Here is a 25106-nt window from a genome sequence, read left to right as displayed (position 1 = left end):
ATGCAATCCGTGACAGATAACTCATGTGACAACCAATATGTTGCTATAAGTTTCCCCACACTCCTACTTTCTGTTGGAAAAGACGTGCCTCCACTACCAGGTAACACCATTTAACCACTTAAGGACCCCTTCAAGCCGATATACGTCGGCAGAATGGCACGGCTGGGCACAATCACAGTCTCTTTAAGCTCAGCCGTTGGGTCGCGAGCGCGCCGCCGCTGGCGCGCTCGCCACCCGGTTCGAAGCTCCGTGACTGCGCCCGTGGGACCTGATCGCCGCCAGTGTCCCACGATCGGTCACCGGAGCTGAAGAACGGGGAGAGGTGGGTGCAACCCACCTTCCCTGTTCTTCATTGTGGCAGTGTCAGTGATCGTCTGTTCCCTGATATAGGGAAAGATGATCACCGACGTCACACGTCCAGCCCCGCCCCCCTACAGTTAGAAACACATATGAGGTCACACTTAACCCCTACAGTGCCCCCTAGTGGTTAACTCCTAAACGGCAATTGTAATTTTCACAGTAAACTGTGCATTTGTATAGCACTTTTTGCTGTGAAAATGACAATGGTCCCAAAAAATTTGTCAAAATTGTCTGATGTGTCCGCCATAATGTTGCAGTTACCAAAAAAAATCGCTGATCGCTGCCATTAGTAGTATAAAAAAAAAATGCAATAAAACTATCCCCTATTTTGTAAATTTTGCTCAAACCAATCGATAAACTCTTATTGCGGTAGAAGAATACGTATCGACCTAAACTTTTATATTTTTGGGGGATATTTATTATAGCAGAAAGTAAAAAATATTGAATTTTATAGAACAAAAAATAAAAACCGCAGAGGTGATCAAATAACACCAAAAGAAAGCTCTATTTGTGGGGAAAAAAGAACGCCAATTTTGTTTGGGAGCCACTTTGCACGACCGTGCAATTGACAGTTAAAGCGAAACAGTGCCAAATCGCAAAAAGGGGCAAGGTCCTTAACCTGCATAATGGTCCGGGTCTTAAGTGGTTAAATTGGCCTCTCACCAGACAGAAGGGGCAATCAAATTATAAATGGTCACACAGCGCTCAAACACTTTCCATAATGTACGATCCTCTAGGCATAAGATGCATCCCTTCAACGGGATCTCTCTGCCAGCATTAGATGTTTGCTAAATTGCACATATTTTTATTTTGTTTGATATTCAATAAAAGTCTTCTAACTCACCTTCCAACTTGCATATTATTGGACAGCGGGACCACACTGTGGAAAACAAACTGCACGGTGGAGGTAAGGTTTACAATAGATATATAGCAGGGCTTGACAAATTTGCTTGGAATCTAGGAGCCAGCTAAAAAAGTTAGGAGCCAGGAACGCGCCCCGTCCCGCCTAGCTCGCACACAGAAGTGAACGCATACATCAGTAGCGCCCGCATATGAAAGTGGTGTTCGCGAGGTATTGCCACGATTGGTAGAGTGAGAGCAATAATTCTAGCCCTAGACCTCCTCTAACTCAAAATATGCATCGCGCGGCAGAGGCACTCGGAGATGAAGGATACCCCAGCTGTACCGCCCCAGGTCGCTAATTCTAATTCGTTAATTCTAGTCGCAATTGCGGCCTCGCACCCGGGTTTCGTTGAACCCTGATATATCTATCTATCTATCTATCTATCTATCTATATATATATATATATATATATATATATATATATATATATATATATATATATATATATATATACACACACAGGGCTCAAAATTTCAAGTCCTGAGCTACTAGCCAGGCCTCAAGGCGTACTCGCCACCAGTTGCCCCGTCCAACCCCTACCATGTCCCGCCCCTAATCCCGCCCCTAGACACGCCCTTATAAATCTCATGAAATGGCACTTAAATGTTTTATGCAGAATGAAGTTAAAAAAATAAAATATTAACAACAACTTTATCCGTGCCCAAAAATACAGCCTGCCCATGTCTACCAATTCAGCATGTGTCCCCAGTGCAGCAAAATGTCCCCACATTACAGTCAGGAGTCACCCCACATTACAGCCTACCTGTGCTGAGTAGGGTAGGAGAGGAGCCGGAGCCGCCGTTCAAACCGCGGGGAACATTTCAGCTTTCAAATCAATAGCTGCTGCAGCCGCGAGCGTCATATACAACCCCTCCCCCTTGTCCGGGAAACTTTGATAGACAGATCACCCATCCAATCCTGGGATGGGTGATCTGTCTATGAAAAAAGTGCCCGGAAAAGGGGGAGGCGCTGACACGTGCGGCGGAGAACACAGCTATTGAATTGAAAGCTGTAATGTTCCCCGCGCTATTAACAAACAGGCGGCGGCGACAGCAGCAGCTGCAGCGGCGACGCGACTCTCCTCGCTCGCCCCCCCTGCTCCCAGGCAGCCCACACTTGCCAACCCTCAAAATTTACTCGCAAAATGCGAGCAGGCGAGTGAAATTTTGAGGGCTGTATATATATATATATATATATATATATATATAATTATTATTTTTTTTATTATTGGTTGAACTAGATGGACTTCTGTCTTTTTTCAACCTGACTAACCATGTAACGAATCCCAGCCTTGCACGATAAAAGCATTCATTTGGAGAATGGTTTGATCTTTTTGCACTGTATCATTATATACAGTAAAAGAGGAAAACATGGATGCAATTCACACACAAATTTGGGTACTTGTCTAGCTCTGACCTCAGTGTAGCTGTGTTTAAGATCAGACAACATAACAAAGATAATCATATTATATAATGAAACATTAGATGAGATCTGCCATTTATGACACAGAAATGTGACAAGATCAAGCACAGTATTATAGTGCAGGTATGCACCCACTGGAACTCGCTCGGCAGTGCTGTCCATTCTATACACACTGTCCTTCACACAACTCCCTCGTGAGATCAATATGATCAATAAAGCTTCAGGCTTGCAATCAATGGCTTTTGGGAAGTGGATATCTCAGATATAATTGTCTCTACTCTTTGACAGGCAACCTGCAGCAGCCCATACCTGAGGATATCTACAAAAGAAAAAGCTGTTTGAGAAAGTGTTTTACAAATGTTCCAACCCCTTCCGCTATATTGTAAATCTCACGCGTACTGATGTGCTGCACAGCTAGCATGAACATGGGCATAAAGAAAAAAAATTAAAGGAAAGATCCACCCCATATTTTAGTTATGGGAGGACACTGGATAGTTACACTGCAAATGTCTTGCAAATCTCTGGGCCCCCAGCACACAATGCTCTCCTTAGATTTTCCAGTTCTACAGTACACCCCCCCCCCCCCCAAAAAAAAAAACCTCTAACCGACTTGAATGCCAAACTGTTTCACCCGTTCCAGACAAGGCCATTTTTCAGTTTATAGCGCCATTTGAATGACAATTACTTATTGATGCAATACCGTACCCTAATAGTTTTTTTTTGACAGATATTTTTTTGTTTTACTCCTGGAATGGGTTGTGTTCTGGTGCAATCTATTAGGATCACTGTACCAGGCCACTGTCGCTACCATGTGATCGCTGTGACCAATCACAGCAGATCACATGACAATTGTACACAATGGATGTCTGTACTGGTGTTTTCAGGCCTCAAGATAGGATTGATCAATTTTATGATATACATATACTGTATATACCGTGTATATAAAAAGTCTACACACCCCTGTTAAAATGTCAGGTTTCTGTGATGTAAAAAAATGAGACAAAGATAAATAATTTCAGAACTTTTTCCACCTTTAATGTGACCTCTAAACGGTACAACTCAATTGAAAAACAAACTGAGTAAAAATAAAATAATGTGGTTGCATAAGTGTGCACACCCTCTTATAACTGGGGATGTAGCTGTGTTCAGAACAAAGCAATCACATTCAAACTCATGTTAAATAAAAGTCAGTACACACCTGCCATTATTTAAAGTACCTCTGATTAACCCCAAATAAAGTTCAGCTGTTCTAGTAGGTCTTTCCTGACATTTTCTTAGCCGCATCCTACAGCAAAAACCATGGTCCACAGAGAGCTTCCAAAGCATCAGAGGGATCTCATTGTAAAAAGGAATTAGTCAGGAGAAGGGTACAAAAGGATTTCCAAGGCATTAGATATACCATGGAACAACAGTGACATTACAAAGTCCCTCCAAAATTGATGAAAAGACGCAAATGAAAACTGCCAAGAGGTCTAAAGAAATATTAAAGTGCTACAGGAATATCTGGCAAGTGCTGCCCGTAGTCTTCATTCTGTACATCAAAAGCCATGGTGAAAAACAGGGGGGGGGGGGGGAGTAAAAATAAAATAAAAATAATGTGGTTGTATACGTGTGCACGGGTATTTAGTAAGAGGCATTGTACGTTTTTTGAAGTTGTGATTTTTTTTGTCACAATTTTGGGGAAAATACATTTTTTTTCCTACAAACTTGTCATTTTAAGTTTTCTCACACATGGCATAGGCATACTTAATTAAATGGCAAAACATATTCTGTATACTTCTGAGTATGGGGATACCACATGTTCAAATGCATGCAAATGTAACTCACTGCGAGACAAATCAAGACAAACTAGGCAAAAAACAACCAAAAATACCTTAACCACTTGCCTCCCGCTGTATAGCAAAATGACGGCAGCAAAGTGGTTTAGTTATCCTGATCGGACGCCATATGACGTGATCGAGATAACAGAGCCGCAGGGGGCGCGCAGTGTGGCAATCAGAGGTCCTGTGTGTCGATCTGACACAGGCTTCATACCATGTGATCAGCTGTGACCAATCACGGCTTATCATCACGTGAACCAGGAAGTGCTGGTAAACAGCTTTCCTTGGTTCACGCTGACAGGGAGAGCCGATCAGCGGCTTTCCCTGTCAGAGGGGATGGTCTGTGCTGATAATCAGTACATTGATTATCAGCACAGCCCCCATCAAAAGGTGCCAATCAGTGCCCATCACCTGCCAGCCTGTCCCCCTCTATAAAGCCTACCAGTGCCCATAAAAGTGCAGATCAATAGATATGATGACTGCATCAGTTTCATTTTTTTAGGCATTTTTTCCCACGTTGTCACCTGCTGATCTGGCCAGTAACACACCTCCTGTATTAGACTGCCCCCAACCAGGGCCGCTGATAGGCCAGTACAACTGGCCCTGTTGTACCGGGAAACCTGAACAGATAACTTATGTAGGGGTAAAAAAAATCCTCCAGCCATGACCGAACATCGTCGCATCACATCCCCCTCTACGTTTTTTTTTCTTCTGACATCTGTCTGCAGACTATCTATTCTAGTAGGTGGCGGCAGGGGGAGGGACTATTCTATTTCGGGCACGGGGGAGGGGTGGATTCAAGATCTACTACTGCATCAGCATCTATACATTACAGCATGGGTGGCACTGTATGCAGGTAGCACATATGCATTATGGGCCATAACGCATGTGCTACCTGCAGAAACAGTGCCACCAATGCCGTAATGTGCTGCAGACAGTGCCACCCATGATACTAATGCCGTAACACATGTTCTGCCTGCAGAGACAGTGCCTCCCATGCTGCCATTGGCCATATGTGTAGCACTGTCTGCAGCACAATATGGCATTGGCGGCATGGGTGGCACTGTCTGCAGCACATTACAGATGCAGCACATATGATGCATTAAGGTGGAAAAACTGGAAGCTTTACAACCCCTTTAACGTTCCAGGTGGGTAGCATTGTCCTCCCCCCACGACATGGTGTGTTACCATAGGGGGTGTCCAGGGGTGTTGGACAATAATCCCTACCTTATGCTTAACCCTCATTACAATGTTTACTACTGTTTCGTCATATGTTTCCCGTGTTTCCTGTCTCCTAATGTATGGCTAACACTGTTCATCTCCTTTACTGTTTTTACAGAAACTTCAATAAAAACTTTGAACAAGAAAATCCAAAGCTGGAAAACGCAATATCTGAACGAGTCCTAAAATCCCATAAAAATAAATGTAGGTAGGCACCAGGAGACAGGAGGACACACTTACCCAGCTGCACATCTGTGGTGAATCGTAGCCTGTGGATCATGCTGACCTTGAATGATTTGTAATGATGACTGCTAAGCATGTCCTGCACTGTGGCTATGTCTATCTGGGTTTCTTCCTCCTGGGGCTCTTCCCCTCTTGAACCTTAAAAAAAAAAAAAAAAAAAAAAGGAAAGAAGATGTATTTAAGTACATACAGTTTAAATCATGTACAATGTATTTATTACCCTTCATTGTTTACAATATACACAGTGATGGATGTGGATTCTAATAATTCTAGTGGCTACACCACATGAACCTAGGCTACTATCGAGACCCTTGACCCATAGCTACAAAGTACACGATTAGTCATGCAAAATCATCATGTATTCTTTAAAGTGATATTAAACTTACAAACATGTTATACTTACCTGCTCTGTGTTTTCTCAAGTCTTCTGCCGGAGCTCCTTCCTTCTGAGTACCCTCAGAGCAAGCAGATTGCTATGGGGGCACCCAGGCAGGCTCTCTCCCGAGCCACTGCTCCGTGTCCATTCACACATGGAACAGAGCTTGTCCCTCGTCTCCTTTCTTCCCTCATTGGCTCACTGGCTGTGATATACTACGGTGGGAGCCAATGACTCCTGCTGCTGTCTCAGCCAATTAGGAGGGAGAAAGTCGTGCACAACACTGGAGAAAGATCAAGCTCAGGTAAGTATTGGGGGGCTACTGCACAGAGAAGGTTTTTTACCTTCATGCATAAAATGCATGAAGGTAAAAAACCTTGAGCCTTTAGAACCACTTTAAGGGTAAAAAACATGCTAGCAATAACGAATCTACTCATGTACAATGTAATGCTACCAAAAACCTATATTAACCCTTTCATTCCTAAGCCTATTTCTGACATTTGGTGTTTACAAGTTAAAATCCGTATTTTTTGCTAGAAAATTACTTAGAACCTATATATATTTTTAGCAGAGAATCTAGAGATTAAATGGTGATTGTTGCAATATTTTATGTCACTCGGTACTTGTGCAGCGGTGTTTTAAACGCAACTTTTTGGGAAAAAAGACACTCTCATGAATAAAAAAAAAACGAAACAGTAAAGTTAGCCCAATTTGTTTGTATAATGTGAAAGATGATGTTATGCCAAGTAAATAGATACCAAACATGTCATGCTTTATAATTATACACACCCGTGGAATGGCGACAAACTACGGTACCTAAAAATCTCCATAGGCGATGCTTTAATTTTTTTTACGGTTACCAGGTTAGAGTATTGCCACGTACACACTCTCGGAATTTCCGACAACAAATGTTCGATGTGAGCTTTTGGCCGGAAATTCCGACCGTGTGTAGGCCCCATCGGACCTGTTGGAATTTCCGGCAGCAAAAATTTGAGAGCTGGTTGTCAAATTTTCCGACAACAAAATCTGTTCTCTTAAATTCCGATCGTGTGTGGACAATTCCGACGCATAAAATTCCACGCATGCTCTGAATCAAGTACGAGACGGAAGCGATCGGTCTGGTAAAACTATCGTTCGTAATGGAGATAGCACATTCATCACGCTGTAACGGACTAAAAAAAGCACGAGGCTGAAAAGCAACAATCGTCTCTCACCAAACTTCTACTAACACGACTGGTATTGAACTTTCCTTTAATAGTGCTGTCGTAGGTGTTGTACGTCACCGCGTTCTTGGCGATCGGAGTTTCCGCCAAGATTTGTGCGACCGTGTGTATGCAAGACAAGTTTGAGACAACATCCGTTGGAAACAAATGCACGGTTTTGTTGTCGGAATGGCACTACAGACGAGGTCTAGTACTAAAATTATTGCTCTCACTCGGACGATCGCAGTGATACCTCACATGTGTGATTTGAACACTGTTTACATATGCAGGCACGACTTCCGTATGCGTTTTGTTTGCTGCGCGTGCTCGCGGGGACGGGGCGCTTTAAAAAGAAAATCTCATTTATTTTATATATTTTTTTTTAAATTAAATTGTGTTTTAACAAAAAAACTGCAGCTGCAGGCATCATCCTGGCATAACCCCGAAAGCAGAGGACACATATGTGCGTACGCTCGGCGGGAAGGGGTTAAAGTGGTTGTAAATGCTAAAGCCTCTTTATCTTCTCTTAAAAAACCTTCTGTGTTCAGCAGCGCCCCCCCCCCCCCTAAAACGTAGCTGATCCCCATCCCGATCCAGCGATATGCACCAGAGCCTTAGCTCTCCCGATTCTCTCTCTTCACTTTGGCCAAGGCAGCAGCAGTAGCCATTGGTTCCCGCTACTATCAATCACAGCCAGTGAGACAATACGAAGAGAGTGGGGCAGGGACGAGCTGCGCTCCATATGTAAGTGGACACAGGGAGCAGCGGCTCGGAAGTGAGCCAGCTCCGGTGCCCCCCCCCCCCCCCCGAGGGAGGGACCAGGAGAGCCGATGGGGGATACGAGAAGAGAAGGATCAGGGCTGCTCTGTGCAAAACCACTTCACAGAGCAGGTATGCATAACATGTTTTTTTTTCCAAAACAAACTTTTAATATCATTTTAACCAGAATCTGAAAGCATGTTATATGCAGTACACCAGTTTTATAAATGTCAAATATCTTAGTTTCTCTACTTATATGGCAAGTTATTAGTATGGGGGCTTCTTGATTCATCTGCTATTGCAAATATTGTCTAGTCCAGCTCACAATCTGTTTATTTTGAACAATTTGCCTAATGCTATGCTGCTTCCCACAGCACCTAATATACAGTGACCAGAGAGATGCAAGTAGTAATAGAAAAGTATAGTATACAGTCCCAATTATTTTTCCTTGTTTTATACATGTTTCATAGGGATGGAGGTTTGTTAATGCGGGTGTGTCAGGTCACATCTCTCTTTTTTGTAGAAAGCAAAAGGGGTTTTAGGACTTTAAATGAGGTGCAAGATAACATGCACCTCCATCCCTAAATCATAAATAAGAACAGTGGTTTTGGGACTTTGAATGAGGCACAGGACACGTGGCAGGAGAATTATAAAATTGTTTAATTCGCATATAAACAAAGCATACCTCATAAACAAAAAATACATGGTTGAACATAAGTATTTGTATCTATATACAAAAGGATGGCATACAGAAAAGAATTTTTTTTTATATATATATATATATATATATATATATATATATATATATATATATATATATATATATACATACATCTAAAATCACATAGGAAGTAATTAGTATAAAAAGCCACATTCTTCTCGAGTAATGGATACAAATGAGTTACAAGATACAAATGAATGACAGTTGAGGTCTCGTGGCCAATCGTCACTCATTAGAGATAACGCATAGCATAACTGAAAAAAGGTACCAAATAGGATCTAATGTTTTGTTAATGTTCGGCAAAACATTAGATCCTATTTGGTACCTTTTTAAAAAAAAAACAGTTATTTTTTCTCCTGATGAGTGGCGAATGGCCATGAAACACGTCGAGCGTATCAATGTCATCATGTTTCCAACACATAGCTTGACCTCAACTGTGATTCGTTTGTATCTTATAACCCATTTGTATCTTATAACCCATTTGTATCCATTACTCAAGAAGCATTTGGCTTTTTATACTAATTACTTCCATAGGATACAATGCGATTTTAGATGTGTGTATGTTTATATATACAGTATATATATTTATAAATTCTTCTTTTTCTGTATGCCATCATCTTGTATATAGATAAAAATACTTGTGTTCAACCATGTATTATATGTATATGAAGTATGCTTTTTTTTATGCCAATTAAACAATTTCATAATTTCTCCTGCCACGTGTCTTGTGCCTCACTCAAAGTCCCAAAAACCCTTTTCTTATCTCTCTTTTTTATTTCTCATATTGGGTGGAAGACACCCGTTTTTTTTCCAGGTGACCTGCCATGCCATTTTATCATTTTTATGACATACCATATACCCCCTATTATACCCAACCTATTGTAGGGGGGAGGGAGGGTTCCCTTGACCGCGTTCTGTTTCCGGAGCTGCGAGTCAAAGCACCACCTCCTTTCCTTTGAGATGTGGGCGGGGAGTGTCCTTTTGTGCATTAGCGTCATGCACACACGCCCCGCTCGTGGCATCATATGATGCCGGACGTGGGGTAGTGTTTTTATCATCTGACAATGGAGATTGGGTGGGTGTGATCCCGCGTCTGTCATGCCAGACGTGGTATCCTCTGCCTCCCCTTGCCTCTATTGACATTTCAGCATGAGATTGGCAGGAACCCGCCACGACTGGGGGGTACTTATACAGCCAGGACTAACCAGCAGGCTATATCTGATACATCCATCACCAGATAGACATTTTTTTTAAGGTTCTTCTCATGTCTTCACACATGTAAGTCACATCTGACTCCATTCACCATTTCACCTATCTACATACACATTGTTTTTTCTAAAACACACACACAAGGTGGCTACTTTGAAGAACCTAGAATATGAAATATATTTTCAGTTGTTTCACACTTTTTTGTTATGTATAATTCCACATGTGTTAATTCATAGTTTTTTTTTTTTTTTTTTTCTCTTTTTTTTTTTTTTTCCACCTCAGCTTTTACCAAATTCTAGAGACCAGCTCATGAATCGATGCTTCTTACGTCTCTTATTTGCGGTGGTTTGCATCATGCGTGGTATTTTTTCATAGCCAAAGTAGGGCAAAAGTAGCCGTTACTTCCGATAAGCTTCAAACGATTTTTTTTTTTTTTCACATGTAATAAGTGTAAGTGTCAACATCCGGCAAGGGGCTAAAATCTTATCCATGCTCTTGTATTGTTTTACAGCCCCTCTGGGATATCTACACCTCGCTACCATATAATGCAACCCCCCCCCCCCCCCCCCTCCTCGTGGCGCCCAGGGATCTTATCTTTTTCCATCGCTAAAATATCTATGAGATTTTACAAAAAATGCGTAAGATTCGAAAATAACAGTCGAAACAATCGGGCTTTGTTACGGGGTCGATCAAACCCCATTATCTCAGAATCAAAAGACTTAAAGTACTCTTAAACTCTCTACATAACTCCCAGTTTTTTTGTACTCCTTCCATTTTTCCCATTTTTTCTTAAAGTCGTTGTTTGTCTCTGATAGACTTTCCTTGAGCTCTTCCAACCTATAAGTTTCCTCCACAGCGTCTATCCAATTCCACAGGAGTGGACTTTCCTTTTCCTGCCACCTTTTTGGTATGATTCTCTTCGCTGCATTTAACAGGTGTGGTAATAAAGACTGCTTGTATTTTTTTATACCCTCTTGACTCCCGTGAAAGAGCACTACCCAGGGATCTTTCTTTATCTCCCTACCCGTAATCTCTTTTATTTGACTTATTATTGTATCCCAATAAATTTGGATTTTCGGGCATGTCCACCAAATATGTGCCATCGTTCCTCTCTCCGTACAACCTCGCCAACACTCGGCGGACTGGTCAGATCTGACATTGTTAGCTTTGTCGGGGGTAATATACCAGCCCGAAATGCACTTATAATTTGCCTCGGCGGTTCGTGTATCTATTGCGGAGGAGTGTGTTAATTGCATGATCCTCTGAAAAGTGTTTGTCCCTCTCGTGATTTCTAACTCCCTTTCCCATTTATGTACAAACGGTGCTTCATCCCGTGCACCTATCTTAACCAGTATCCCATATAATTTAGTGATTGTGCCTTTAGAATTTTCTGATTGACATAGCTTCTCGAGTGGTGTCAACTCCGCCCTCGTCCGTAGAGGACGAGGGAGGTGCCGCACAAAATGATGTAGCTGGGAGTAATGCCACCTATCGAGATTCCAATATTCTGTTCTAGCTTTCAATTCTTCAATTCATAGTTTTGATGCCTTCAGTGTGAATCTACAATTTTCATAGTCATGAAAATAAAGAAAACTCTTTGAATGAAAAGGTGTCCAAACTTTTGGTCTGTACTTTATATATATATAAATTTTCATCCAATTTTTCACATACACCTATTTATTTTATTTTTCACATTTTAGATTCATGTTGTTGAGGCACGATCACAATATGCACCCAATAACATGTAATGTGTAGTGGCATTCTGGCACATATCTGTCTGTTTCCTTGATTTGGGCGAGATTCCTGCCTCGGCCCCGGACCAGACATTTTGTCTAGGGCCCTGTGCTTCCCTTTTTAACAGGCTGAGCAGGGGTTTAGAGCCTATTTCGTAATTAATAGATCCGTTGCCCCCTATTAGTCCCTGTCCCCCTTAGAGGAAGATTTAATAACACATTTTATGATGATTTTTTTTTACTACTTTTGCATCTAACTCCTGACGATTGGTCGTGAGTCATGAAACGCGTAGAGTTTACAGGGTGCACAGACAAGTTTGATTCATATTTTTGCTCAACTGGCTCGTGCTTGCTATTTATAGAGTAACCATTTATTATATGCCAATTCTGTAAATGACATGTGTATCTCTATCAGTTTTGGCATGTGGCTTTGAAATTTAACCTGTATATAATATGTATTTTATATCATTCATGTTTACATATGTGTTTGAACAAATAAACTATTGATACCTATGCATTGTTAATAGCATTGACATCACTCATTTAAAGTCCCAATCTTTTTTTCCTTTTTTATACATGTTTTATAGGGATGGAGGTTTGTTACTGCGGATGTCTCGGGTCACATCTCTCTTTTTATTTATAATATACAGTATTACTTTTCATGACAGACTGACCAGTTCTGGGAAGAAGAGTGCAGCAATTACACACCTGCTGTGCTGGCAGTCACACGTACAATACAGTCTTTAAGATAATTAATGTATGGCAGGTCTCATCACTCACATCTATAGGGTGTAATGTGGTCAATATCAAGCCCATACTACACCAGTTACCATTATTTAAAGTTGAAAAGTATGAATTACATTGACACATCAAGGAATGCAACCTTGACATATATAGAAAATCACCCCATAGCATTTTTTTTTCTCTTAAAGTGTAATTTTTTTCTGAGATTGATCAGTTAAGTTGGGTCTCAATAAAGCTTGAGTTTTCTTTGAGTGATATGATCAACCGATTGTCTAATGTCTATTGTCAACTTTATAGTAAAACCTAATAAAAAATAAAAATAAAAAATGGAAAGACATTATCATCAACCGATGGACATGGAATTTTAACATGTTTGGCCTGTGAGATGTAGTTTGTCTATTTCCAGCAAGGACAGGTTGTCTTTTTAGGTTGTTGCTGCTACAATAACCGCAAATTCCTATTCGCGAACGACTTACGCAAACTACGTAAAAAATTCAAAATTGTACGCGGGAAGGACGGCCATACTTAACATTGAGTACACCTCAGTATAGCAGCTTTAACTATACGCCGGAAAAATCCAAACGCAAATGACGGGAAAAAAAAGCGTCAGGCCGACGTACGTTCGTGGATCGCCGTAAATAGCTAATTTGCATACTCAACGCGGATTACGACGGGAACGCCACCTAGCGGCCGCCGAAAAATTGCATCTTAGATCCGACGGCGTACGAAGACGTACGCCTGTCGGATCTAGCCGAGATGCCGTCGTATCTTGTTTTGAGGATTTAAAAAAAAAACAAAGATACGACGCAGGAATTTTGAAATTACGCCGGCGTATCAATAGATACGCCGGCATAATTTCTTAGTGGATCTACCCCCTCCTCTGTAACTCAAAACTGGTAGAAATTTTTAAACATCGCCTATGGAGATTTTTGAAGGGTCAAAGTTGAAGCATGACATGTTGGGTATCAATTTACTCGGCGTAACATTACCTTTCACAATATAAAAAAAATTGGGCTAACTTTACTGTAGTCCTATTTTTTTATTCAAAAACGTATATTTATTTTTCATACATCACGGGACACAGAGCCATAGTAATAACTATGTGGGTATATAGACCACCTTCAGGTGATGGACACTGGCACACCCAAGACAGGAAGTCACCTCGTCTATATAACCCCTCCCATACCGGGAGTACCTCAGGTTTTGGTGTTGGTCATGGTTAAAGAAGTTCTGCTGGAGGATCCTCCAGGATCAAGCGAACTATGCTACCAGATCCATCCAAAGTGCCATTGTGGCCAAAGTATGGTACCCGGGCCTCGGAGAAGAAGAACAAGGTTTTGCCTGTAATGTTTCACTTAGGACTGGACTGGATCCTGGGAACCAGTGCTTTGGTTATGCACCAGATACCAAAGATCTTTCTGGCAGGATGCGATAAAGGTCCAGGGAAGTGGAAACCCTATTAAAAAGGTACACGGTCCCTGAAGTTCTTTAGGCATGGCCCGCCGTGATGGGTGAAGGTTGGGTCTGTTTTTATCAGCAAAATCCTGCGGTGGGAGAGGTAAGTGAAGATTCCTAAGGAACTTTTAAAGTTCACTTATGGATTTCTTCTTTTAGTAAAGTGTCATGCCTAAATTTCGCCACAAGAGGGTGTGAAAGCAACATATCTGGTCCATGCCTTACAGTGTGTTGCTGAAGTTCAGCAGGCTTGTGTGCAGGCTTCCTCCTGGGTGCAGTCCAGCCATATGGGTAATGTTGAAGGGGGAATTGCTGGTAAAGCAGCAGGCTGTGCATGCAGTCTCACACCCCCCACCCCCGGCAGGCTGCGCAGTCCAAAAAGCTTTGGGCGCTCTATTGTCCTCCCCCTTGGGGGTCCTGGAGAGTTTTCCCTCCCTCCTTCCCCACCCCGAGACCCAAGCAGCATGCGCGGGAGATGCACATTTAAATGTCGGTGGGTGTTCCAGGAGGAGGAGGAGCTTGACCTAGTGCGGCAGCATGTGCGTGGTCCGGTGTCTATGTTTTTTTACACGGAGCAGGACTGTTCACCCCATAAAAACAGTTCCTTGTAGGAGGTATGGCTGACAGAGGGACACAAGAGCGATGGGGGCACGCGAGTGGTTGATACAGGCACTCCCAATAACACATTTACTTGCATCAGGCTGAACGGTGGAGAGGCAGCATTACTTTGCTGGACTATATTTCAGCAGTAGATGCATTTCTTCTATAGTACCTCTGCCTTTGTGCTTAGGATTATGCCTTCCAGGAATCCAGGAGCAAAGGCTGCTAAAACAGGGGGCCAATTCTTCAAAAAAGTCTCCAAAGGCATCACCATCAGGCCCTGAGGATCCTGGTCATGCCTCCACTGTGACATCCTCTCCGGAAGTACCAGATGTGGCTGACCAGGGTGAGTCATCAGGACTGACAGGTGTTGCAGCTGCCTCCAACCTCCCAGACCCTGCCTATATTTACTGAGGAAGTTTTTTTCTCAGCCCTCATAGGTTTGGAAAAGCGGTTAGGGACTTTAATCACATTTTCTTCCCAAGTTGGAAGGAAACATGGTAGGTCTCCCTCTCCTTCCCCAGATCCTCGGGCTACAGAGCAGCAGTGGCCAATGGAGGAGGAGTCACCCTCAGGAGATTAAGAGGAGGGACAGACTGACGATTCCTCTTCGGAGGAATCAACTGTAGAGGAACCCTTTTCAGCAATCGGAGAAGTTGCTAATGCAATATCTTACAGAAATGGTTCATTCAGCATTTAAAGCGGAGCTCCACCAAGAAAAAAAAATAAAAATCTAAAATGCTGCACAAAAAAATAAAAAAAAAATAACATAAAATAGTGCAGCAGATGGAATGGCCTTGAATTACTTGCAGAGACAGAAGTAGTAAGACAGCCAAAATCTAACTATGGTAAGCTATCCAGGATTCTTGTACCAACCTGATCTTGTGAGTACTTAAAAAAAAAGTAATGTAACTGTACCTATGGTAATTACGGCTGTGTTGATGCCAAGGGTGGTCACACCAAACACTGATTTGATTTACCGTATATACTCGAGTATAAGCTGAGTTTTTCAGCCCTTTTTTTAGGGCTGAAAATACCCCCCTCAGCTTATACTCGAGCCAGTGTACCTGAATTCTTGACAGGCGTCCATTTTAAAAAAAAATCGCGGCTTCCTCCTGTCGTTCCGTTCCGTGATAGGCATTTGACACTGTGTTCCGCCTATCACGGAGGTCCTCTCATCCTCAGACAGTTTCACAGCAGACACTGTGTTCAGTGTCCCACCAATCACGGACGTCTTCTTGTCTGAGGATGAAACAATGTCCATGATTGGCGGAACACTGAACACAGTGTCTGCTGGGAAACTGAGTCTGAGGGTGAGAGGACCACCGTGATAGGTGAAACACAGTGTCAAATGTCTATCACGGAACGGAACGCCAGGAGGAAGCCGCGACTTTAAAAAAATGGACGCCTGTCAAGAATTCAGGTACTCGGGCACAGTGAGACTGCAATGGGCACAGTGAGGTTGCAATGAGCACAGTGAGGTTGCAAATGGGCACAGTGAGGAGTGCAAATGGGCACAGTGAGGAGTGCAAATGGGCATCGTTGACCCTTGTTTCCGCTTACAGTAGCGGCTGCATTGTCACCCTAGGCTTATACTTGAGTCAATACATTTTCCCATTTTTTTGTGGTAAAATTAGGTCCTTGGCTTATACTCGGGTCGGCTTATACTCGAGTTACTGCACAGAATCAAAGTCCAGTAGAAAATTAGCCATCATACAGGTAGACTGCATTCCTTTGTGTATACAATTGTGTATACAATTGGCGAATTGTCATACCTGTGTACCTGTTTCATACCTCAAAGTAACATACATGGTTTTTGATCAACTAATGTGAACACTGAACCCCGACACTCCCTCAAAGTCATACAGTTGAGTGACTGCAGCTCCTTCCAGTACACAAGAGGTTAATTCCAGTATTCACTCCCTAATGATTTAGGCACAGGGACATTTTTAACAACTTTTTCCCATAAAACTGCCATTAGCCCTATTATCAAACTCATATATCCTTCTTTACTAACACCCTGTTTTTCCTTAAAGCCATTAGTTATAATGAAGGTAACTGCTCATTAGGCGAAAAACGTCTATTACTTTAAAAAATAACACGCCGGAACACCAGACATTTGCTGCCCTTTTATGATATTTTGGATCACAACCAATTTGGAAATGAAGGTTTCTGACGGATTTTGTTTAAATATAGCCCCCATGATGCCAGCATTGGGAGCCGGGAAATAATCAGTCAGATGCTTTTAAATAAAGTGCTGCATAAAATATGGCAGAAACGGTGATTTAGCCTCTTGCGGAGACAGCATGACATGCAGCTTACTGCACTTGCTAATGCAGGACCTAAAAAGCCATAGACTTGGGATTTCAGAGACAGATTAATGAAGACGTCATTGTTTTGTTTAAATGGAAGTGCCTTGTGATACGAGAGGAAATAAACTTGCCTTTATGTAGATAATTAATATAAATTAGAGAAAATGCCACCATATTCCAACAAGGCTGAGCAAGCAAGGACTAATAAATGTACAAGCATAAATATCGAAGTAAAAAAAAAAAAAAACACAGACACAAAGTGCAATGTGTCATAGCTGAACTACCTGCTGCAGCAAGGAGACGTAACCAAGTTCACAGTATCAGATTTTATTCCTGAATAGGTAAATAAATCAATGGAAACATGTTTTACCACTTGTGTCCATCCAGATTGTATGCATTAGATCCTATATTTAAGTTATCTGCATTTCACGTCTACTGACCTGAGTTTTTTCCTAAGTTTAAAGGCAGAAGGTTTTTTTTTATCTTAAAGTGGAGGTTCACCCAGAAATGACAATTTTTAAGATTAGATTGATGCTCGTTTTGTCAAGGGGAATCGGGTAGTTTTTTTTAAATCGAAGCCTCATATAGCAGGGGTAACTTTACGCCAACAAAAGCCTTACGTAAACGACGTATATCAATGCGCCGGGCGCACGTACGTTTCTGAATCGGCGTATCTAGCTCATTTGCATATTCTACACGTAAATCTACGGAAGCGCCCCTAGCGGCCAGCGTAAATATGCAACTAAGACAAATTCTGGTGTATCTGATTCTTTGAATCAGGCGCCAAGATACGACGCCTCACACTCAGAGTTACGACGGTGTATCTGGAGATACGCCATTGTAACTCCTTTCTGAATCTGGCCCTATGTGTGCTTCTTTCACTAGGGGAAGACAGAGATTCTAGTCCCTGCTTTGCAGAGACACAGAATCCATGTCTTCCACTGTCTGTGCAGAATATCAAATGCCGACACCTGCAGCTCGGCTCCTGCTTTGAAATTTCACAGAAGAACCTCCCCGGTGCGCAAGCGCTGCCTGCAGGCGGAAGTCCGAAATCACGTATAAATATGCGATCTGGTACACAGCTACTGCCCTGTAGCAGTAAAACTGTTATAAAGCAGTCACTAAATGGTTAATTTAAATAGTCAAGTAGCTTCAATTGATGGAATTACTGGCATTTCCTAATGGAATCGACAATAATTTGGCTTATATATTGCAAGTGGATATCTTACAGGGGTGCAGATGTAGAATTTGTAGCAGTAGTTTGCTGTGTGTAGACTTCGCTAAAGGGATGGCCCTTACAGGACAGGCCTCATAACAGATCCGTACTCACTGTAGGCAGAAACAAATCCTTCCTGGTGTGTCTCCCTTCTAGTCAGCTCTACAGAACATCGGAGTTGCAGCTTTTCTCAGATACAGGCCCTCAGGTCAACAACCTGGGGCCATATAGCAGCCTGTACAGAGGAGGGGCAGCCACACCCTCCACCCCGGGACCCTGCGCACATGTGCCCTTGGCATATATACAGTCACCCAGCATGCACTGAGGCACTTTCCTCTGCCAACTTTAACTATGCCAACTTTAACTATGCCTGTGCTCTCATTTGTCAGATTTCTTTCCACTGTCCAATATGCCCAGTCCTATTGGACCAGTTGTGAAACATTCATGAGCAGCACCTGGTAGGCAGAGAGCATCTACATTTACCTGGCAGCCTTCCCTGTAAACAGAAAGACTCAAAAACTATACTCGCTTCTAGCACCCACCTAGGAGGGTGCTACATAGGCAAATGTCCTTAAAAAAATGGCAGTGGGAGGCATATGAAAACAACCAGCGATGGTCAGTACAACACAAGGCCTTTAGTAAAAATGGTGGCTGCCACAACACAAGACGCACTCCTTGAGATCAGGAAAAAAAAAATCAGTGAAGCGCAGCCACATTTCCCATAGGCAAATCTTTAGAGCTGTTGCTCTTTGGATCGCTTTTGGTAGGCCAGGAACATCCCACATGAGCTGCAGTTTTGGAGATGCTCTGACCCAATTACTTTATATATATTTTTTTTACTTTAACTAAAACATTTCTGCATGTTGATTCCTTGTAGGAAGTTGGAGGTCTTGTTGTTATTTTATAAACCTCTGTTTACTTTTGCTTGCATTTGCACAAAGGCTCAATGTGCCAAGTTCTAAGCTGGAGGCAGAGACTGCCCCCTAATATCACATGTGTCAAACACAAGGCCTGCGGGGCCAAATCCACCCCTCCAGGCCATTTTGCGAAACCCTCGCAACCAGGGATAGAAATTGAAGTGACATATTAACAGTCTGTGAAAGAGAGCTGAACACTGCACACAGCCCACCCCTAAGCCTGCAGTCTGTATGTAGCGCGCTCCTCAACCCTGCACTCTGTACACAGTACAGTGCACCCCTGAACCCTACATTCAGTATGTAGCGCACCCCTGAGCTCTTCACTCTGTAGCCTCATAGCAGCTATATATCTTTAGTGCGAGATCTGAGGCATTTCTTCCTCTGCCTGTTAGTCTCAGGAGCATTGGATGTGAGATTTGGTGATATGACTTCAATGTTGCTCAATGTTCTCCGCTGAATGCTTTGGTATAAGGAAGCAAAACCCTGCCTCTATCAAGATGGCAGCCTTCACACAGTAAGAGTGCGCAGATTGTGTCATAGTATGTCAGCAATAGGGGAATAATCAGCTGCATGGAGAACACAGACAATGCTACTGACCAGTCCTTTGCCCTCTACCTGTCTTTTTGGGTACAGCTTCCAAAGTTCAGTTCCTCTTTAATGTGAAGACTTTAATTTATATTCTCGATTAACAAGATTGGATAATAATTCCTGAACATTTTATTGCTGCCTGTGGCCCTGTTCAGAAGATATCCCCTGCTTTGGTGACCACCACCAGAAAAGGTTGATGTTAATCAAAAGTTTAATTGGAGACAAAACCTTGTTTCGGTTTTAGGTAGAGTTATGGAAAGATTTTGAAATTGTGAGTATTTTTTCCACAATTTTTCCCAGTTCTTTAAAAAATATTGGAGAACACACATTCACCTGATAAACTCTTATGTCAACAAATTTTCTTCTCTGATCTAGTTTTATATGCACTCATCCTAATTTTTAAAATGGAATAGGTGAAAATTCTCCATCATTCACTTAGAGAGACGGCACTGTAGATTCATAACCTGTAGGTATCTGTCACCTGCAAGGCAATTTGGACACTATGTAAAAAGGGTAAAGTGGTCGGCTAAAACATACCTCTCCAGCTCTGCTTGATCAAGACTTCTCATACTGGAATTTTGAACTCAGGATGTTGCTGGTATTTTCATGCCAGATCCTTGATATCGTAATTGTCTCTCTAGCAGCCAACAAGCATGGTGTCTTCTGGATTAGCTGGTAATCGGGTATTTCACGTTGACAGCCTTGAACTTTAATCGGTCTCTGTAGAGGCATACTTGAGTATTGAAGCTATTTGCACTGCATGTCATGCCAGAATCTATTCTGGGAATCCACTGCAACAGCTCAGATTCCCAGAAACCCAGTTCCAAGGCTGGCTCCAAAGATCTGCCTATGAACTGGCAAAATGGTCATGGGCGGACCAAAGCTCACTGCATGAAGGGAGCGCACGCTGCCCCATGTAGTTTGATCCAATAAAAGAGCTATTGTAGCTCAAATTGCTGAAAAAGTTAATGCAGGTTCTGATAGAAAGATGTCAGAAAACACAGTGCATCACAGTTTTTTTTTTATGTATGGGGCTGCATAGTTGCAGACCAGTTAGGGTGCCCATGTTGTCCTGTGTCCACAGCTAAAAGCACTTGAACTTGGCAAATGAGCATCAGAACTAGACCACGAAGCAATGGAAATAGGTAGCCTGGTCTGATGAATTCAAGTTTGAAGAACATAAAAAGTTTGAGGTATTGACTTTAAATTCTCCAGATCTCAATTAAGCATCAGTAGGATATGATGGAAAAACAAGTTGGATCCATGGAGGCACAACTTACAGGACTTAAAGTGGAAGTTTAGTCAAAACTAGGGCTGCAACTAACGATTATTTTCATAATCGATTAGTTGGCCGATTGTTGTTTCGATTAATCGAATAATCGGTTAATAACCTTAAAAAAAACCCAATATTTTGCTGCGATTTGCATTTCTTATTTATTTTTGGCCAATTTGTTGTTGGGCAGATTAGAAAAACACAAATTGCCACAAAAAAAAATTTCTGCAGCTTCTCCATTGAAGTATATTGAACAAAAAGTAAATAAAAAGCACCGTTTTGCGTTAAAAAAAAGTCCTTGCCCTTTCCAAATACACAGCAGCTAAAAAAATCATGGATTTGAAACCATGTAAATGAACGTAGTGTGTGACCCCGGCCTGGGATGTTTAGTAACATAATGGGGGTTAAAAAACTAAAATTAACGTGAGGACAGTGCCCCTTCCCTCTCTGGTGGGAGACCGTTCCCGGGTCTGTGAGCCCTCCCTCCCTTCCTCTCCCTCCCTGTGCTTGCCCCCCCCCTTTTTTTTTCTTTCTTTTTTCTTCTTTCTTTCCCTCTCTGTGTCTGGGCGATCTCGCCCACTCTCTTCTACTCTACTCATCTCTTCTAACCTGCCTTTCTTTCCTTTTTTAACACCTTTTAGACGAAAAAGGAAAAAGAAGTGGCTGGCCCCGGCGGGTTGCGGTATAATTCCTTAATATACGGGGGTTCCCGTCATTGCTGCTGCACCATTTCTACAGGAGAACCCTTCCTGAGTATAGGTTGTGTTGCAATGCTATGGATATGTATGTTGTGAAATGATATGTATTTGCTGCGGCCCATCCGGGCCAGTTTCTTTGATAAAAAAAAAAAAAAAAAAAAAAAAAAACTAAAATTAGTACACAAAGAGCAAATCGCTACTGTAAGGGGTTAATTTTTTACTGTGGGACAGTGAAAGTAATATTTACAGTTGAGATTTGCTGTTTTTGTACTATAAAGGGCTATTTTTTTTATTTTTTTAACCCCATTATGTTACGTAGAATGTGGCAGAGAGTACATTTAGCGTTAGTTAAATTTTGTCTTTACTTTCACTTTAAGGGATCTGCTACTGACGGCTTAGTGCCAGATACCACAGTATACCTTCAGCGGTCTAGTGGGATCCATGCCTCAACAGGTTTGCATTGTTTTGGAGTGGTCATAAAATGATGGCTAATCAGTATATATAAAGTACAGGACTTAAAGGTTCTGCTACTAATGGCTTGGTGGAAGATACCACAGCATACCTTCAGAGGTCTAGTAGAGTTCCATGCCTCAAAGGGTTATGGTAGGTGGTCATAATATTATGGCTGATTGGTGTATATACACGATATTCCTCAATGACATGACTGAGGCCTACAGGTAAAGATACAAAAGATCGCCTATTGTATCACTGTTGGTAATGATACAAAATATACACTAGAGAGCAAATTACACACATTCTTGTTTGTAGCAAAAGCAGAAGTTTAGCATGCAGATCCATATTGCTGTATCATTTTTATGGAGTAGTATTTTGCTTAATGAAATTTTTTAATTGTAATTCAATTAATTACATACACAAAGTCCCTCATTACGGCCCCCAATAAGACACTGGCTTTTCATACAGGTCTGAAAGCACTTAACCAATTTTAATATATTAAGAGCAATTTCCTCTGAATACTAATTAGTTCTTAATGATAAGATAAGGAGGGGAGCATCATAGAAAGCAAGCGGCAGGATATAAAATTAAATTAGCCGTGGAAAGGCCGTGCGCTCGCACAACTTGCATTTTAGAGGGTGGATAAGGCAGGAATGCGAGCTTATAAATCTTTAAGATATTTGGAAAAGAGTATAGAAGCAAATGTAGGGGTAACAATGTTCCCTGTGTTTATTACAAGATCTGTTCTACATTTTAATGATCTGGATAGATACCTCTACTATGTACAGTAGTATTCAAAGCTGAACTCCAAGCAAATGAAAAACACAATTTTATCCAGTTATATTTTTTTCAAGAAAAAAATAAATGTATTCAATACAGCTTTTGACAGGCCCAACTGGGACAGGGGCATTTGGAGAAGACTGCAGGGTAGCATCTTGCCCACTGACTATGGGCCCTGAGGGAGTTATGAGCATTCAGGAAGATGTCCTATTTTATGATGCAAGATGACATTCTATTACCACATTTAACAGTCAAGGGAGCCATGATGATCTCTGCCAACTTGAAACTTCGTGAGAAGACGAATGTGAAAAGAAAGTTGGTGAATTAAATTTTGACAGTCCTTCTTGAGTGCTGGTCCTGAACTGTCTGGGTAGGCACTAACCTAGGCGTGTCCAGGTGACAAGTTGTGAATTAGCTAACTGTTAATTAGTTAGTTACTAGCTGTTGAGTAGCTTATAGTTTATTTTAGCTGTACTGTTAGATGTACTATGAAATTACTGTTTGAAGTTTGCATTGTTTAGGATAATGTGATCAAGCTCTAATCTGACTTTGTGTGGTATAAATTCTGTATGAGTTTTCAATAAAGAGTTTCAGTTTGCACCTAAGCTAGTGGTGTCTAGTTCTTGGGTGCAATGCTATAATACCTGGTTCCAGAGTGGAGTAAGCTCTTGGTGGAAGCCCTGAGCTGGGGGGTGCCAGGCAGTCTGTCACACAGCCATTATAAGTATCTTAAATCAGCCTTAATGTTGGTCTTAGGAAATCCTTTGCACACTAGGTCTGGTAGTTTGGGAAAAGGAAGCCCAGCAGTGGAAGCCCAGCAGGGATCTGTTGCATTGCACTGCATGGTACTATTAGTCTAAAGCCCCATACACACGATTAGATTTTCTTCAGATTTACCAAAACCATGTAGTGCAAGGGCCTGCCTGATTGCATACAAATTGAAATTTCTTACTTTTTGGTGCATTAAACTGTCATAGATTAAGAAACATTAAATAACAGTAAAATATACCAAAAAAAAAATAAAAAATCCCTACAGCAGCCTCTCTCAGCTTTTACCTTCAGAATCCTTGAAATCATTTTCAGGTCTCAGGGAACCCCCTGCTAAAACAAGTTAATTGGGGCTCGGTAGGAAGAACACATCCTTACAATGGTGGTCAGAATGCCACCCTTATAGATAGTTAAAAAGATCATAGGTATCATGCCGTTGCCTTTTCCATTTGGCACTGGTCCTGGACCTACATAGGCACCTACCAATAAGAGGCCAATTAAGTCACAGCTCAAGGAACCCTGGCTGAGAATGGCAGCCCTACAAATGTACTGACTCCTATGTTACACATTGCCATTTTCATACATATTGTGAAGGGGAAATTTCCGTGCCAATTGTTCAACAACTGTTTGTCCAGCAGCCCTTTACAGGGCCAATCAAAACCCATTCTCTATTGACTTCAATGTCATTTGAGGTGAATTTTTTTTTATTTTTTTGGGTGGCACCAAGAAGATCCACTCATTTATTTCTGTTACAGTATACTGCATGTTTGCTATTAGATCTTCGTGCATCTCAGGTACACATTAGGAGCTGGTGCTGATGTCCTAAGCAGCTGTAGGCAAGAGACCTGCAGAAGGAAACTTGGAAGGAGACTCAAGCTAGATATCAGGTGATACATCTTCTATCAGTTTTTCTATTCAACTTTCTTCCTCTGCCCAACCAACTACTTAAAGCGGGAGTTCACCCAATTCGTTTTTTTTTCTATTTTCCCCTTAGCTTCATGCTCGTTTTGTCTAGGGGAATCGGCTATTTGTTTTAAAATATGATCCGTACTTACCCGTTTTCGATGATGCATCTTCTCCGCCGCTTCCGGGTATGGGTCTTCGGGAGCGGGCGTTCCTTCTTGATTGACAGTCTTCCGAGAGGCTTCCGACGGTCGCATCCATCGCGATCGGTGCGGCTCTATACTGCGCCTGCGCACCGACGTTCGGCTTCTTTCGGAAAATCGTGACGCGATGGATGCGACCGTCGGAAGCCTCTCGGAAGACTGTCAATCAAGAAGGAACGCCCAGTCCCGCAGCCCATACCCGGAAGCGGCGGAGAAGATGCATCTC

At 42.0% G+C, this 25106-nt stretch overlaps 1 protein-coding gene across 1 annotated transcript in view; it reads right to left on the bottom strand.

Annotated features, from left to right (window-relative positions):
- Positions 1–25106, bottom strand: part of MAPKAP1 (MAPK associated protein 1) — a 322753-nt gene that overhangs the window by 67422 nt on the left and 230225 nt on the right. The window contains exon 9 of the mRNA XM_040323013.1: positions 5968–6108. Within this exon, the coding sequence (XP_040178947.1) occupies positions 5968–6108 (141 nt within the window). The remainder of the gene's footprint in view (positions 1–5967; positions 6109–25106) is intronic.

This window comes from Rana temporaria, chromosome 9 (genome assembly GCF_905171775.1).
Source record: "Rana temporaria chromosome 9, aRanTem1.1, whole genome shotgun sequence".
In the NCBI taxonomy this organism is placed as follows: domain Eukaryota; kingdom Metazoa; phylum Chordata; class Amphibia; order Anura; family Ranidae; genus Rana; species Rana temporaria.
The sequence above is the reverse complement of the archived record's forward strand: the minus strand, read 5'-3'. Positions and strand labels throughout refer to the sequence as shown.